Source organism: Melanotaenia boesemani, chromosome 7, assembly GCF_017639745.1.
Source record: "Melanotaenia boesemani isolate fMelBoe1 chromosome 7, fMelBoe1.pri, whole genome shotgun sequence".
NCBI classification, from domain to species: Eukaryota; Metazoa; Chordata; class Actinopteri; order Atheriniformes; family Melanotaeniidae; genus Melanotaenia; species Melanotaenia boesemani.
The window spans coordinates 21,495,663-21,513,545 of NC_055688.1; the positions used below are offsets into that span (position 1 = coordinate 21,495,663).

General features: G+C 39.4%; 1 protein-coding gene across 8 annotated transcripts in view; it reads left to right on the top strand.

Annotated features, from left to right (window-relative positions):
• Positions 1–351: 351 nt before the first annotated feature.
• dlg3 (discs, large homolog 3 (Drosophila)) overlaps positions 352–17,883 on the top strand; it is a 102,031-nt gene continuing 84,499 nt past the window's right edge. The window contains exons 1-2 of one of the 8 annotated variants that reach the window (XM_041990579.1): positions 352–447; positions 1,959–2,090. In XM_041990579.1, coding sequence (XP_041846513.1) covers positions 423–447; positions 1,959–2,090 — 157 coding nt within the window. In that variant the 5' untranslated portion in view covers positions 352–422. Of the gene's footprint in view, positions 448–893; positions 1,112–1,958; positions 2,091–17,883 lie in introns of those variants that run through there. The other 7 variants (XM_041990582.1, XM_041990577.1, XM_041990581.1 and 4 more) reach the window with 7 other exon arrangements.

A 17,883-nucleotide genomic window follows, 5' to 3' on the forward strand; every position in this document is an offset into this window, starting at 1 on the left:
AAATATATTTCAGGCAAAATGGCTTTTTAGTTTTATGACTTTTCTCTTATTTGATCTTATACGTGATTGTATAAAGTTGTCTGTTATTCTATATATTCTAAAAACTGTATTTTTTTTTCATCTTGTTGTACTCATTCTTTGCATAAGGATAATTGCCTGTAATAGTTTGAAATAATGAGCCTATCCTAAAATATTTTTCCCTGAGAAAGAAAATATATCAGCAATGAAGTGTAAATAAATAATAAACAAACGTTTGAAACGTTTAAACTCCGGATAGGTGTCAGCACTACTTCAGCCTCTATGCCTACATTACCCACAATGCAACTCGTTCCGCTACAGTTGTGTTGAGATTTGGGTGTGTTATGCTAGGAGCTGCCATGGTAGCGGCTTATGTAGCCTCGAGCCGCTAGCCTCTAACAGGGATGAGGAGGCGGCTAAATAGCTCCGGTAAGCAAACTAATTTAAACTATCCGCATATTTTTATTTGCATTTTTAAACTTGTAATCAGCAGTCCCAACTACATTTGAATCACTCGAGCTAGCTTACCAGTTAACGCTTTCACTCAAAGAGCTCCCTAACCTGATTCATAAAAGTCGGTGAAGTCCTCCTTTAAACTGATTTTTTAAGCACCACTTGAGCGTGCCACAAGATGGCGCACACTCCAAAAAAATGCAAACTAGCTGACCTAACGCTTACAAGTGTAAAATTATCCATAACATACAGTAACTTCAGTAACAGGATAATAACTACGATGATACCGTGCAACCGATATATGTTACCGTACAGTGGTGTTTGGTTAAATGTTTAATTACTGGTTACAGTGCCAAACGGCAGGGCCAGCGGGTCTTCACCACGAAGGCGAGGCATGTGTGTGAGGGGAGGAGAAACATGTCAAGCTCACTGGCCGTTTTGGCCCCAAACTTCTAGAAAGTTAAAGTGAAGTAAACAGCCTCGCCTTCTGACATATTAACCCCAGTGTGGATCACAGTTGTTTCAACTCCAGCGCCATTTCTGACAGACTCGAAGGCAACTGGATTTATTTTCTCCCAAAAGATAGAAATTGTTATTTAGATGACTTTTCGAGTTGCGCACAACATGGTGCATAAATATGGTAAGTACTGTAATGTCTTCATCTCCGTCATGATTCTCGGGTAAGGTTTTTAGGTTAATGCCACCGCTTCACTCCATCAAAGATATTGCTCTGTCTTTCCGCTGCCTCACTAACCTCAGCTGTAATCCCTGGAGATTTATTTTTTTCTTTTTGCCCTCGGGGAATGAAAAAGTTAACTGAAATTTCCACTTCCGGCTTGCAGTTGATTACTACTGAGATTTTCTTGATTATATAGTTAAGTCTCAGGCAGGACACTGTGAAGTAGTAGATTTATCTTTGTGATGTGCATCCTCTCTCTACTGTGTTCCTCACCACCCACCGGGTTCAGCAACACACAGCAGTGCTGCTTTTTGTGAGGAAAAATATGCAATTTATCCTTTTCCATGACCAAAAAACATACCTGCTGTACCATATTTTGGCAAATACCATTTTAACTTTAATGGGTCCTGCATTAAATTAGTACTTATTTGTTATTTTATAGATTTTAGAGCTGGCATAACCAAATAAGTGAGTAGATGCACAGAATAAAAGTCTGCAGCAGTTGTGTAAATTGATAAATTGCCCAGTTTAGGAAGAAATTATCTTGTTCTTGCTCCTCAAATGTGTTTTTTTGATTTTTTACAATTGGATGTCTTAATGTTTGATGGACAAAAAAAAAAAAAAAACATAGACTAACTGATACTAATTTATTTACATGTTTTTGCTCCCCCGATTATTTGGACTTGAGGAGCAATGCTGATAGGATATACTGCTTGCCTGTTTATCAAAATACAACATAAATGCCTTGTAAACATGCAAAGATCTCATATTTCAACTTTTCTAAGCATGCATTTATTTTGTGAGGCAGACACAGAGAGGGCGGTGGGGCTGCTCAGACAATACCAGGCCAACCTGACCAGCCCGGAAGAGCAGGCCTTGAAGACCAATGTGGGCAAAGTGTCTTCCATCTTAGGGAGCCAGCTGTTCCAAGCTCTTCTTGGTAAGAAAAATAAAAAATATAATAAATAAATAACCCCAGTGCAAAACTACTTGTTGTGCAGCAGAGAGTCTTACAAAACTCTGCCTTTTGACTGAAATTACGGCAGACATTTCTTAACATGGACTTTTTAAATTATGGTTTGCAACTTGACCTGTTTGGTTTGCTGCATTATGTTGCAGAATGTATTTTCTGTAGCGTAGTCATCTTGATTTGTGTTGTGTGACTTGCTGAAGGCAGACACAGGATATAGATGGGATCAGGTTGTATTAATTTGTATGGGACGTTAACCAAGTCTAAATGTTTCCCAATTAAGTCTTATGAAAGAGGGCTTTCAGTACTTCTCACAAAGAGTTGCTGTATTCCCTCTCTGTAGCATACTCAGATTGTAATGAAATCCCATTAAAGCCACACTCAACACAGCCTATATATAGACTGAGCTTTTATAAACCCAGACTGTTTAAGTACTATCATTCCCCAGGCTCTAACAAAATAGCCTATTTTGTACCATATGCTTCATGAACTTATGTCAACATGATGCAGATTATTGCTCAGAAAACTCGATTTACAAGTGAGTAATCCACACTTCTGCTGATAATACAAATCGTGAAGTATGCGTAGCTTCTCTTCTGAAAGGCCGCTGTTATTATAGTAGATGTAACCACCTACACCTCCATGACAAGTCTGGTGTTTTATAAAACAGCTCAGGGGATCAGTGTGAACCTTTCTTACTTGTAGTGCAGATAAAACACATTGTTTCATTTTAACTAATGGTTCAGTGGTCCTTCTAATTACCACAGACATGTTATAATGATGCTCGCCCTTGGGTCTGCTATTGCTTCAGCTGACCCACTGCTGCCTCTTTGCTGGGGATCTTAGGGGGAAGGGCTGCCATGACTCAGATAGCAGTGAAAAGAAAGAGCAGGGTCGTTTTTTACTAGCTGTGCATACAGGTGGAGTTTGAAGCGTTGTTTCTTATGCAAGGTTGATGCCTGTTTCAGACAAAAAAATAAGATCTATTACTCTTTTTGCTCCTTGTTAGAAGTGACAGTTGTATGGATTGGTTTGCCTCATGGTGTTATTCAAAGTTCATAATTTAAGACTAGATGTGTCTTAAAATCCAATTTAAAATGTTTTTTTTTTAATGCAGCTGAGATGTGAAGTCTCACATTGATGAGTACACAAATAATGTGACCTTTTTAATAAATAGTTCCGATTGTCCTCATCAACAGGTAAAGATGAGAAATGGCTTCTGATATTTGCCTGTAGGAGGTGATCATCTTCATCACATTAGATAGGCAGTAGGAGGTGAATAACAGAAGTCAGACAGAAACACCATCATCAAGTCATTCATTTTACCTGCTGGGCATGATGTTAATTACACAATGTTACGTCTCCTGCACTGATTGCGAGGTGCCAGTTGTGCATTTGAGTGAAACATTTATTTCTTTAAAAATCAGGTTTCATTCAGTCAGTTTTCTCTTAACATTTTTGTGACTCTTCAACTTTGTCTTTGAGGAATTTTAGTTTAATTTATTTTCATTTGTATATCAATTCACTACAAAAGTCGTTTCAGGCATTTTTAATACAAGTAAATCCAACTGATTATAATAAGTTCATTGTAATCTTGCTCACGTAAAGCCACTTCATAAAAAAGTTAACCAGTGAAGGAAAGCAATGAATCTTTGCAAAAGAAAAAAAACATTATTTTGATGAAATACCTTGTTTTGAGCATTCATGGGCCAGTGGTTCCAAACCTATTTTCTTTGAGGACCCCCTTAATGCAAGTACTAAAAAGCCATGGACCCCCTGCCCCACCCTGTGCTGAAACCATGCTTGGTTTCAAAAGTGAGATTCTCACCGTAAATAATGTATTCTGGCTGAGTCCTGTCTTTCAATAAAGAACAACATATAGCCTTCCTTTTTTTTCTTAAAATAGGGACAATGACCCTCAGTTATCAAATGAAAGTATGACAGAAATCTGTGCACACAACCATTTCCACGCAAGGCTCTGAATTTATTTCATTTGACGTTGGCGTAGGATACAATCAAATTTCATGACAGGTCTGAGATCGTGTTTGCAAGTTTGACTTAGTGTGGATTTGCGGTGCAGCACAGCAGACCCAGAAAATAACTATTAAACAAACCTCAAACCGTCATCTAAGCATGAGCAGCCACATATTCAGTACTCAGAATTAACCCATTCGCAGAGCAGCACATTTAAATGGATTCCCAAAACGAATAACATAAAAATAAAATAGCTTACCGATACCGATTGGAGTGCTCACCGAAACACTCAAAAAATGTATTGGTAAAATAACAAATATGATAAACGCCCTAAGACCACACATGACAATTATAATATCTCAAATTTAATGAGCAGGCCCGTAAATCATTATACACTACAATTTGAAATAACAATGATAAGTACAAACAGACATCTAGTTTGTAAACAAACTCATACTTATATGCACTCTTGGAGCATCTCATCATCCCGTTGGCAAACTTTGCCACAGAGCAAGAGTGCAGGTTCAACAGTGCCCACACATGCACACGTGTTACAATAAAGTGCTGCTTTGGGTTGCTGAATGGCAGGTGGGTTTGTTTTCGACCAGCGGGGGAATGCTGCTGTATTCTTCTGAGAAATTCTGCAACATAATTCTGTCTTGTGCAGTCCTGCACACCATGCTCTGGCTAATGGAGTCTTTTGATTCCCCGGCACAGTAGAGGAGCGGTACCCAGAGATCCTTGCTCAGCAAAGCCTCCACACTGGGGGATATACAGAGGAGAAAGGAGCTGATCATTTTTTAACAAGTAATGTAGACTAAACCTCAAAGTTGTGTAATTGCTCTATTTAATCAGTAGGCTAATGTTTCCCATGCTGTGCACTAAATGTGGAGTTCTTTATCGGACAAGTGGAAATGCTATAGGCTACCAATTTTCACTTTTGTAGGCCATTGCTCTTTGGAGGACCCCCTTGGGGGTTCCCAGTCCCCAGGTTGGGAACCACTAGGCCAGTAGACCACAGTGAAAAAGAAAACTCCTTATAAACAGCCAGAAATCTCTAGCAAAACCAGACTCAGGAATGGCAGCCATCTGCCAGGAATGGATTTACAGATTGCAGATGCTAAAAATGTGACATGGCCATCAGCCTGCACCTTTTGTATTCAGCTCTCAAACTATCTGTTGATTTAAAACTAGGAGCTTTGGTTTGGGACATACTGTAGCTATTGCGTTGACAGGGGCAGATGAATTTATTCAGAGCTTTAAATATGTGCATTCAAGTTGAAACACGGTGCCACCACATCATAAATATACCCCTTTTTAGCAATGGACATGCACATGTAAGCCATCATATTGCCAATGTTTCTTAAGACACTAATCACTTAGTCATACCAGCAGCAATACAAAGCTACAGGGACAGAAAAGTAACTGGTTCCACTGCTTTTGCTAAATCTTAACAACTGTTGGATGGATTGAGCACAGTTTCATTCATTGCCAGAGAAAGTGAACAAGGTAAACACAATAGATATGCTAAAAATCAGCTTGCTAGCCTCAGCTTCAGCCCAGGAGTAATCACCTCGCCTCCACTTCCCAAGCTCAGTTTGGAGGCGGAAGCAGGAAAGTTTAACAGCTGTGTCTGTCTGAGTTTTCACCGATGGTGTAGGGAACAGATCAGAGCAGTACGATCACTAAATTGTCAAAGAAATATTGCGCTTCAGGGGCAAAAAGACCAAATGGAAAGATGAGTAAAAATATTGGTTTTACTGTAGCTGAAAGTTTCTCTGAGCAGGGTGTTTAGTTAATCTGGCATAGCGGCCTACCCATGAACGCAGCCCATGTTCAACCCCGACGTCTCAGCTACCTGCTGCACAATAAAGGACACGTTTTACAATTTCCATTTGGAGATCAAGTATATTTCGTTTTATTATCATCATTCATTCATCATTCATTATTGATGACATCATGGTGACCTCACGACTAATTGACATGGTTAGCACCGTGGCTTCACAGCGAGAATGTCACTGTTTCAAACCTTGGCTGGGGAGGGGTTCGAATAGTGGCCTATCTGTGTGGAGTCTACATGTTCTCCCCCTGTGAGCGTGGGTTCTCTCCGGGTACTCCGGCTTCCTCCCACTTCCAAAGACATGCATGTTAGGTTAATTGGTCACTATAAATTCTCCCTAGGAGTGAGTGTAAGTTGTTGTTTGTCTCTCTGTGTTGGTCCTGCGATGGACTGGTGACCTGTCCAGGGTGTACCCTGCTTCTTGCCAGCTAATTGCTGGGATAGGCGATAGAATAAGCTTTATAATGAATGAATAAATGAACGAACAAATACTGTGTATAATGTGAAATTGTTATGAAAGAGGATTTTTATGAGACATATGATGTGAGCAATTTTGATTTGGAGACTATGGACACAAGATATTATATTTATAGAAATGAGGGAGACTCAGAGAGGATTAGCTTTCCAAATCAGGATTCCAAACATTCCTCACAAAGAATCTTCAATCAGGTCCAGCCAGAGGCAGACAGGAAAATAAATTGCTCTTGGCTGCCTTGCCAAACCTCTTCCACAACTCTCCCAGCTCTGTGGATTATACACATTCTGTGTGAGAATAGTGAAAGAAGAAAAGGCCTGTGGTCAACGTGACTCAGGTGGAGGGCTGAAGAGACTTTGCCCCTTATTCAACATGTGGTTTCCATCAGGGAGGGCAGAGTGGAGGAGTGGCCGGTTCCCAGCTCTTATAGGAACACAGTGCAGTATAAACATTAGTCATCCTCTTCTCTGCTCCTGTTGTGTTTGCCTTCACACGCTCAGAGCCATGTGAACCGATTCTGGTTGGACCTTTTTGTGCTGTGCTTTTCACGACACAAGGGAGGGTTAAACTGAAGAGTTTCCTGTGCTGAAAATTATTGTATTTAGATGAGAGATAACAGAATGACCATGATGATAAAGATGATAAAAAAGCTGTTTTTTCCCAAGCTGAAGACAGTGATCCGTTAACATTATGGGGAAGTATAGAGATCTGAAGAGATATCTGCAACTTTGACAGATTGTGGGAAGTACAGAGGTGTTGGATGCAGTGTGGGAAGGTTTGGTTTTGGCCAACTGATTGGATGTCTTCATGCTTGCACAGTCACGAACAAAGGTTACCGTAACTGTGCATGCATCCTTTTGTTCTAACATACAACCATTCAGTGGGGAGCATGGGATGGGGGCTGCTGGCAGGGAGCTGGAACAGACACACGTTAATTTACAGAGGACCCTAAATGCCTGGGGAGTGTTTTATTGAGGCAGTGACAAGGGGGTGAATTGTTTGCCTGCCTTGAAATTGTGACCTAGTTTTCTATCAGTGTGTTGTCCTAGTGTGGGTAGCTCATCATCATGTAAAGATCCAGGGGCACTTTTTTTTAAATATTTGTATGATTTATAATTCATACAGGCAGGAAATGCTTAGATGACTTCAGTCCAATTGAATAGATACATGACAAAGAGAAGAGGTTCTCTAACATAGCAATCCTGCTGAAACCCTCATGGTTGTGATAAAATAAAAAGGTTCAGAGCTCAACTCAGGCTTGTGCAAAATAGTCCCAACATAAAAGAGATGTGGAATAAGTTGTGTGACAGAGATTTCTGGCTTGAATTTGTGTATTTTGTCTTATGGCCAAGAGTTGTGGTCTGTGAGTGTTGGAACATTTCTGAACATTTTTTGGAAGGTCACTTAAAGATGTGATTTAGTACCTTTTGTCTGTGTCGTTACCTCTGCCAGAAACAGATCACCAAAGTAATTACAATGGTTGCTGAAAGCCAGGTGTCCAAGATGCATCTGAGGAGCAAACACTGCAGAACTTAGCAGATGCAATTTTTTCAACACAAAAGCTGGACAAATGGCTTGATATACAACACTGTGCAAATGGTATGCACTGAAAATAAATTGCAGGAGCTTTCATGAATTATGCTTTGTTCACTTTCACTGGTAATGAACAAAACTGTGCTCAATCCATCCAAAAGCAAAAGCAGTGGAACCAACTACTTTTCAGTCCCTGCAGCTTTGTAGTGTTGCTGGTGTGACTAATAGATTAGTGTCTTCAGTATATGTTTATCTTGAAACAAAGTAAAAAAAAAAAAAAAAAAAAAGCTTTTTTCTTTTTTAAACAACTCTTAAGAGCAACAGCTTTAGCAGGAATACAGTTCACAGATTTGAAGATATCATGGAGCTGTTATTGTACCTTTACATCTGGTATCATGGAGAAATTACTCTAGCTTCTCTGCAGGTCGAGGCTCTGTCAACTGCTACAGCATATTTGATGCTGATCTGGGCTCTGTGTGGGCCATATTAACTGTGGCAAAAGTCCTTGTTCTTCTTTACACAGGAAATTACTTATTTACTTTCTAAAAAGCCATCAAATTTTTGCACAGTATTGTAAGTGAAATTAAGAGAAACCTCAAATGATGTTGCAACATTAGTACATTGTACACAGAAAGGAGGTCCTTAAAGTGCTCGTGATTTTGACATTTTTTGCCATGTTTTGTAACCCAAAAAGTCATTACCGATGATCCACATAATAGTTACAAGCGTGCTTGCATAAAATATTTATAACTACGAAACCACCCCCATTCAGGAAAATTTAACCGGACTGTGACACTGCTCATTGAATGAGGAAGAAGGCGGAAGTGACGTCATTGCAAGTACACATGCTAGTTTTGTTGACAGGAAGCCCAGTGCCTTTGTAGCAGACAGTTTCTACGTTTTTTATTAGTTTTAGCAATGAACAGTTACTGCTGTTCCTTTGCGTATTATTGCAGGTTGAGCTGGTTTATTCAGACACACCATGGGGAAGTTGTCATGACCAGTGATACAGCTCAGTTTGGAATTTTCTGCTTCACCTTGTCCTGCTCCACACAGCAAATGCTCGCCTCCTCTGTTGTCATGCTCACACACAGATCACACTGGCACCTACAAAAATGAAAAATAATAGGCAAGGAAAGGCAACTTTATTTATTAAGGGCATTTAAAAACAGGAACTGTTGGCCAGCGCATTGCACAACAGATCACTCAAAACCACACACAACCTATGAAAAGGGAAACACAAATGGATATAAAAACATCAACGTAAAACAAAGTTAACTATTGCACATCAGGAAAGGCTAAAGAGTAAAAGTGCATCTTTAGCAAACTTTAAAGATGTCCAGGTTAGGAGCAGCCCTAATTTTAGGGGGGAGGTCATTCCAGAGTTTGAGGGCAGCAACCGCAAAGGAACAACCTCTCTGGTGGCTCAACATATACCTGGGGACCACCAAGAGTCTTTGGCCAGAGGACCTTAAAGATCTATGTGGAGTGTAATGGCAAAAAAGATCTGCTAAGTAAGAGGGGGCTAAACCATGAAGTAATTTAAAAACAAACAATAAAATCTTAAAATCAATCCTAAACTCGATGGGGAGGCAGTGTAAAGAAGCAAGGATTGTGGTGATGTGCTCAAATTTACTTGTGCCTGTTTAAAGATGAGCAGCCAAATTTTGGACCAACTGGAGGCAGTTAAGGCAGGACTTGTTTATACCTTTTAAAAATAGAGTTGCAATGATCTAAGTGTGAAAAAATGAAATCATGTATTCATGTAAGAAATTACTTGATCTTGGCGAGAGATTTCAGAGTAAAAAAAGCCATTTTTGGCAACAGACTTAACTTGTGAGTCAAAACTTAAATTATTGTCAAAAACTACTCCAAGGTTTTTGACAGAACATTTTCAGATACTGGGCAATGAAGCCAATATCATTAGAGGAGTGGTCAGAAAAACCAGTGAGCAGTGCCTCTGTTTTATCTTCATTTAATTTAAAAAATTCTGTACCATCCAGTTTTTAATATCTTGTAGGCAGGCTCACAGGGTCAAAGGAGAAAGGACCTTTTGTTTTCTGAGTGGGAGATAAATCTGAGTATCATCAGCATAAAAATGGTAAGAAATGTTATGTTTTTCAAAAACAGATCCCATAGGTAAAATATGAGTTTTTTTTTTTTTTTTTTTGGCAAATAGTGGATTTATTTCTAATTTCTTCATCTCATGGCGCTCATTGGATCCTGCTGACTCATGGCTGGTACCTGCTGTCAGTGCTAATCAGGGAAGTACATCTATGAGCCTCTGTTGTCCTCAACTATGCCGGCGAGGAGCAAACTCGCTGAACCTGTGGATGTTGGAGCGGCTTCTACCTGCTTCTACTGCTCACAAGCCGCCATCTATCAAGATGGGGTTGATCAATGCCAGATCGGTAATAAAAAAGATGTTCCTTCTTAAGGATTTTTTCTCCACACAGGGATTGGATTTACTTTGCGTGATGAAGACATGGATTTCTCCCAGTGAGTCCTGAGCCTTTTCTGAACTGTTACCTGGTGACAGCACCTACTTTTATTCCCTGAGACTCTCAGGTCGTGGAGGAAGTTTAGCAGTCGTTTTTAAATCTAACTTTGGCTGTAAGCAGATATCCCTCCCGATTGAGTTCTCAAGCTTTGAACTTAGACTTTTTCAGTTGGGCCACTCTCCACCACTGCTCTGCACAGTGGTTTATTGTCCTTCTAAGTACAATAAGGATTTCTTAAGTGACTTCACAGATTTTCTGGCTGAATTTATGCCAAAATAGGACTAAATTTGAATTGTTGGGGATTTCAGTATACACATTTGCGGTCCTGGGAAGCCTCTGGTAAAAGACTTTTTAGACTTAATGAACTCTTAAACTTTTCAGTCTGTCAAGGTACCTATGCATGAATGTGGTCAAACATTAGACCTGGCTTTATCATATGGTTTATCTGTTTTCAATGTAGGAATTATTGATGTTGTATTCTCTGACCATATGACCAATGTTCTTGCTAATTCTGTAAAACTGTGCATCCGTGCTCGGTGCTACCGAACCCTGAGCTCTTCTCCTGCTGCTCAGTTTTCAACGGTTTTTCAATGATAAATGCCCTTTGCAAACTTGATATCCTCGGATACTGAGGAATTAACCCTGCAGTTCATTTCATCTTGCCGTGCTGTTCTGGATGTTCCCTCCAAGAAAACTATGTAAAAAAAAATTTTTTTTGTACTTTTTATGTTATCGGGGCACTGATAATAAAAATAGAAATAAACATGTTTGATAGACCCCCCTGCTTTTTAAATATAGGTCTCTACCAAATGGTTGAGATGTAGCTTGATGGCAAAGGTACCTTAAACATTATTATAAATGTATAATAGTCATTATATGATATTTTAATACATGCAAAGTAAGTAGGTATTAAAAGATCATAGAAAAGTAGAAGATGTAAAATTATTAAGCAAATAAGATTTTAAGCAAATTTTTATTTGAACAAAACCTTACCATTTTTTTGTCTAAAATTCCAACATTTGACAATGACAATTGCATTGTCAAAAACACACGGGTCCTTTATGTATTTCCCCTCTCAAAATCACCTAAAGGACCCATGGGTACATGTTCAGTGTCTCAGTTGTGCTGTAAAAAATCTCAAAAGAACTTTATTTTTGTTTTTGCACTGAGCAAATTAAAAAATTAAGCAAATCTCTCAAAACAAAATACACAAGCAAAATAAGGATCCGAGGGAACCTTGGCCACTTTATTTCTTATGATATGATGCAAAGCATTCACTCTCTTCTATCAAGCACAGAAAAACATTGCACTTCCCACATTTCCATCTTGACAGACCCTTTGGGCAGAGGCTGCACCGCCCCTGGTTGTCAGTGTTAGTGGCCAATGACCATAGTTGTCGTAGTGCACATCCAGTTGTGGTCATGGAGGTCTTGGGGGGGAGGCGCTTCTTCTGTGGTGAAGTGGTAGAGGATTGCCGGCCAACTCTGGGTGCCTACTTGTTAACTTGCCTACTTGTTAACTTGTTTCAAACTGTGTGCCACAGTAAGGCGAAACGTTTTGAAATTAGGTTTTCCTTCAGTAGGCCACAGTCTCTCTTAAGGCTGCAACTAATGACTATTCTGATGGTCGATTAGTCACCGACTATTAAAACGACTAGTCGACCAATCTGATTATGTATCTCATGATTATTATATATGGATCTTATTTCACTTTCAGCCTTGAAATCTTGCATGAGGTTGTTAAGTAAGTCCGACGTGCCTCCTTTTTAAATATTCGAGCATTGCAGACGTACTTCCGTGGTACACAAGGTCTGCTTTACAAATCTCACATGTATTTAATTTATTTTGTAAGTTTAACGTGAAGTTATCCCAGACTTTTAACGTTCTCCATCGCGGTTTTCCTCTCTGGTCCGCCACCATGTTTTTCCTCTGGCGGACTTTACTGCGCATGTGCAACTCTCAGCAGAGATAAAAAAAGAAGACGACGTCTCACTCTTTATGTTTTTCCCCTCTTTGCGCATGTGCATTGTGCAACTCTCAGCAGAGATAGGATTAGAAGACGATGTCTCACTCTGTAGTTTTTTTCTTTCTTTTTTTTTTGCCGACAATAGTTGACGGCTAAATTCGTTGTCAGCTATTTTTATTGTCGACTATTGTCGACAACTTCGACTAATCGTTGCAGCCCTAGTCTCTCTTGTTGACCAGCCAGGAATTGGAGATGCATAGGTCAAGGGCATATCCTAACAGGGGAAAGTACCATAGTTGAGACTTGCCTGGGGTCTTGTACAGGTGAACCAGCATGTCAGAAAGAGCAATGCCACCTATATGCTGATTGTAGGCAGGAATGACTGATGGGCATGGGACCGCAATCTTTGCTTTCTCTTCTTTGCTCCTCCGTTGGACACTTGTAAGAGGCATGATCCCACAGGCATTGCTCAGGAGGGTGACACATTTGTTGTCATACCATTTGACTGCTAGTACCCCCTCAGCAGATTTGTAATCAAGCACTCCACGTCCCCTCGCCATTAGCTGTTTGTCTTCTATCAGGTGAGCTCCACCCATGCAGTTTGATCGGACTTTGCCGATGCACCGGATGCCCAGATTTGCGTGCAGGCTCAGGATCAGGTCTAAACTAGTGAGGTAGTTGTCACAGAAGACAACCGAAAGTTGTGGCTCTGGTATGCTTTTGCATAATGTTGTCACCCCTTTGCTCCCTAGCGGTAGCTCCCTCTCTGCTTCGCTTAGATCAACTTTGAAAAATGTTGATGGCCTTTGATAGAGGAGTAGATCATGGATGATGCCAGATGAACTGCCACGGCAGAACACCTTGAAGCCCCATTTGTCGGGTTTATTGGCAATGTATTGGCAGAGAGTGCCAGCCCTCGTGCCTTTATATGACACCATGACTTCATCCACACTGTGCTTGTAAGTGGATGGGATGAGGAGACATTGCTTACGAAGCATCTCAAAAAGGGCCCAGATTTTGTAAAATCAGTCAGGGCTGCCATCACACTGCTGATTATCATTGAAGTGAATGTAGCATTATAACAGCGTGAATCTCCTCTTTGGCATGATATCAGCAATTAAGTTGAAACGTGATCCAGGGTGCTAGTAGTCCCCCATGGCCGGGAAGTCGAAAACACCCATCAAAAGTAGCATAACCAGGAAGTTTTCAATCTCATCAGTGTTAGTCTCAATTGGATCCCCCAACTCCTGGGCAAAGTACAGATTGGTTTGATGAGCAATATGTTGAATCATCTCATCAGTGAAGAGCATTTTGAAATACTGGAAGGGTGTCTTGACAGCATCAGGGGGTGCAAAACTTGAATTAGGAACCTGGAATTCCTCAATATCTACATGCTTCCAGATTCTTCTGGCATCTTTTTCTTTCTTTTCCGACATTTTCTTCTTCTTTGAGCCTGAGGGTGACCTAGGCGTGTCATCCAACTCTTCCTAGTTTTAGGGTATTTTTTACCTTTTTTCTTCCTCTTAGCAGATGTGCTTATGGAGGGCATCTCTTCCTCATCCATAGATTCAGTGGAAAGATCCCCAACCACCTCTGCTTGTTTAGGCAGATAATCAGGAGCCCCTATTATGTCATCATCATCACTCAGATCAGCCTCAGAGTCTTGAGGATCTTCTGGTACAAGGGCCAGGAAATTCTGTGGCCTTGAACCATTAAATGATTTAGCATCCATCTTTTATTTGTAAAACACAGAATAAGAAGAGGAAAAAAAAAGATACACCATTATATATAAGCGTCAGCATGTTTGTTAGATAAATGCAAAAATCATACATATTAAACAATTTCAGTGTAATAAATCTATAATTGTAACATACCAACAACAAGGCATAAACAGAAGTGTTTTTGCTCCATAGAAAATAGATCATTTTTATTGAAATTAACATAATTTCACCAAACCGTTACCAAACAGTTGTCACTCCATGCCAAAGTTTACCATAAAGTGACAACTCAACCGTTTGGTCGAGCACATTTTTTTTTTTTTTAATATTTGACCCTTATAGGATGTTTTTTGTTGCAGCAAGTCACATATTTTCTTTAAATAATATGTTAGATGATATAATATGTTGGAAAACTAAGATTACATTTTAAATTGCAGCCCAAAACAGTCCACAGTCCTCAAAATGTGCTCTACCAAATGGTTGAGCAGTACATTTAAAGATGTCATCACCTGGTCTTTTCATGTATCCATTGACTTCTCAGTGTCTTTAAATATTTTTTTGAAAACTTATTACACAAAAAAAAATCAAACATAGAGCTTGTTCTGACCCTTTGCTTATACCATAACTTTGTCTCGTGAGAGTTCATGCAAGCTTTTGAATTTAAATATTGTTAATGAGGTGTGCACTGATTGGCTGCAGGGAGGCCAGAGTCGGAAGGGTAGCTGGCACAGTGCACGCACAATTCGTCAGACACCAAAACATCAACAGCTTAGTGATGGCAAGCGAACCTGACTGAGCAGCAGCTTACGGTATTCAGCCATTTATGTTTGGACCAGACTCCGAGCCTGAGAGTGAAGATACGGCCTCTACATACTGACAGTTCACCAGTTTTAGCCTCTTCCAGGAGGCTCATTTCTGCCCAGTTACCGTTAAAACGTAGCCGTAGAGATTACATCCTTCATGACTCCCGGTAGGGTGACTAGCAAAGCTACATCTACAGCTGTGACCACACATCCATCATGACAAACCATGAATTGTTTGGGTTTCAGTGCACTTCTTGAAGGTGACGGGGATGTTTATTCCTACAAGTTCCAGTATGTTATAAAATACAGCATCGATTCGATTATCTGCAGACCATCCTTTACGGAATACTTCTACATGATCTGATTCAGAACGTCGGGAAACTAAAAGTAGAACAGCCCCAAATTTTGTGCAGTCAAAATGAACACCTGTTGCTGAAATAGGTAGAAATGATTTCCTCTGTTTTTTACATACTAAATATTAAAACTAGTTTTAATGAAAATTCATGTAGTTTTAAGAAAAGTCAGGGACCTGCAAGGTTTCATGATTTTATTTGACAAAGTTATTAAATAGCAATATAATAACTATGCAATTTGGTTTGGCTTTTAAGTTTATAGTTTAGAACTATGCAAATTTTAAAACAATGACAAAAACAAAAGATGACTTATAAAAACAATAATGCATACAAAGAATAAATTGAGTGTGAGATGAACAAAGAGCACAAGTAAGAGATGTACAAAGTGCAGTAATGGATTGATGTCCAACAAAGCGGTCAAGACAGTACTCACTGTGTTAGAGTACCAGTGTGATGCTGTGACAATGATGCCATTATGATGTAAAGGGGTATTTTATGGTTATTAATGTCCATTAAGTAGCCTGATGACCACTGACAGGAAAACCTCCTCCTGTTCTGCCCTGCACTCTGGTGTTATTGGTCTGAGAATGAACACACTCACCCATGAAGAGGATGTATGGGATAGTTCATGATCAAGATGCCATCCCCAAACCTTTGGAAGTCAGGCCAAAATGTCAGCACTTTTTAAATACACCCAATGTAATCCTAACTAGACAGTTCTCCTGGCACTGGCACTTCAGCTTCTGCCCTCAAAAGCAAATTAAAAAGAAAAATAGAAAGACTGAATCCAACAAGAAAAAGCATCGTCATTGTCATCACTGCCAAGCATAGTTCCCATTCTGCTAGTTTAGTGTGTGTGTGTTAAATATCCATGCAAGAGTTAAAAGCAGAGACCCAGACTGTGTCTGTGTTTGTCTGTGTGTCTGCATGTATATAAGAGTTTGTCTAAGAGAGGCTGCTCTTTAGTCAGCTGGTCACCAAATTGCTCTGCCCACACACAGCTTCACTCCTCCACATTCAAACACACTGATGAGTCACATGCTCCATTCTTACACTTTTGTTCTCACAGTGTCTTGTTGGGACACACTAACTCTTATCTCTGTCTATGAGAAGGCTAAACTTTCCATGGGCGTTCATTTCAAAGATCAGATACACATAGTTTTCATTAAAATAAAGACTAGATATCCTCTTGAAATGTGTTTTGTGGCCTATGTTGACCTGACAATGAACTGTGGGAACGTTGATGAACTCTTCAGCAACCTCCTTATGTCAACACTGCAGTCACAAGGCCTGTGTTTTATATCAGCAAAATTGTCACTGTGCATTCTCATCAAATTGCTGCCACTCAATAGGTAACCAGAGAACGCGAGCCAAGAGGATAAGAGAAGAGGACAGAGGCAGAGTTAATCAATTGTGGAAACATAAATTAAATGATTTAGGAAGAGACTTAAAAAGTTTGTTTAATAAGGCATGTTTCAGTGTGTACTGATAGTAGTTGATATCTTTTTTACTTTCACCGTTAAGGGGAAACTTAAGCGTAGTATTAATCTAAAACTATCCCCGTGAATTACTGAATGACAGTTAACGTGATTCTTCTGCAGTTCAGATAACATTGAGGAGGCATTGGGAGATGTATTACAATTCTGCTAGTTTGTTATGCAGTTTTGCTAAAGGTATTCCCACATTACATGCAAGAACCCCCTTTGTGCTTCTAGAGCTTTTGGACGTTGAATATAGCTGAGAGTGGAGTATCTGCATACCTGTGCTCTGCAATGATGAAACCATGTGTGAATGTGAGAGGGAAAGCTGCTTTTTCCCAGTGCACATCCTCCAACAACAGAGTGCATTCTTCTGGATTAGGAATAATTTTTAAGATTAAGAATTTGACTGTTGATAGGTGTCTTAAATAAAAAAAAAAAGGAAAATAGTTACCCTTTCTACATATGATTAATATATGGTATATTTCCCTTATTTTCCCAGTGTTGAAAGCAGAACTGATGATATCTGAGTTTATTAATTCTCTAGTCTAGTTTTTTAAGAATATAGTCTTGGGACCTGCTGTCACTGAGTTTTATTATGAACCTATTAATGCAATTCTGTGTCTCAGTCTTGAAACTATTGCCATGATATACCTATTGCAGTTCATAAGGCTGGTAAACAAAAGTTCAATTCAGGATTTTTGATCTCTGTGAAAAAGTATTTAATTGATGCTTTTTTGGTACAGCATGTAAGAATTACTTACATCTAGTGGTAATGGGCATAGAAAAGACTTATAATCCCAAGCAGTCCCAAGTAGTAAAGTGATTAGAAACCAATAGAAACAGTGTTTTTTTTTTAATGATTGAGTCATTTTTTTGTCATTGACCTTTAATGATGTTTTATTAAAGTTTATTAATAACAAAAACTTTTTTGTAAATTCTGTTTTTTGTCAGATTAAAAAATTACAAAGTACAACAAAAACAAAATGATAGTGGCATGATGTCTCTGAATAGGTTGCCCCAGCTTTTAACAAACCTTTACTGATCACTAAAACATATTGGCATTTAGCAACAGTTCTGCATTTTCACCAGATTTTAATAGTATGATTATAGATCATCAAGT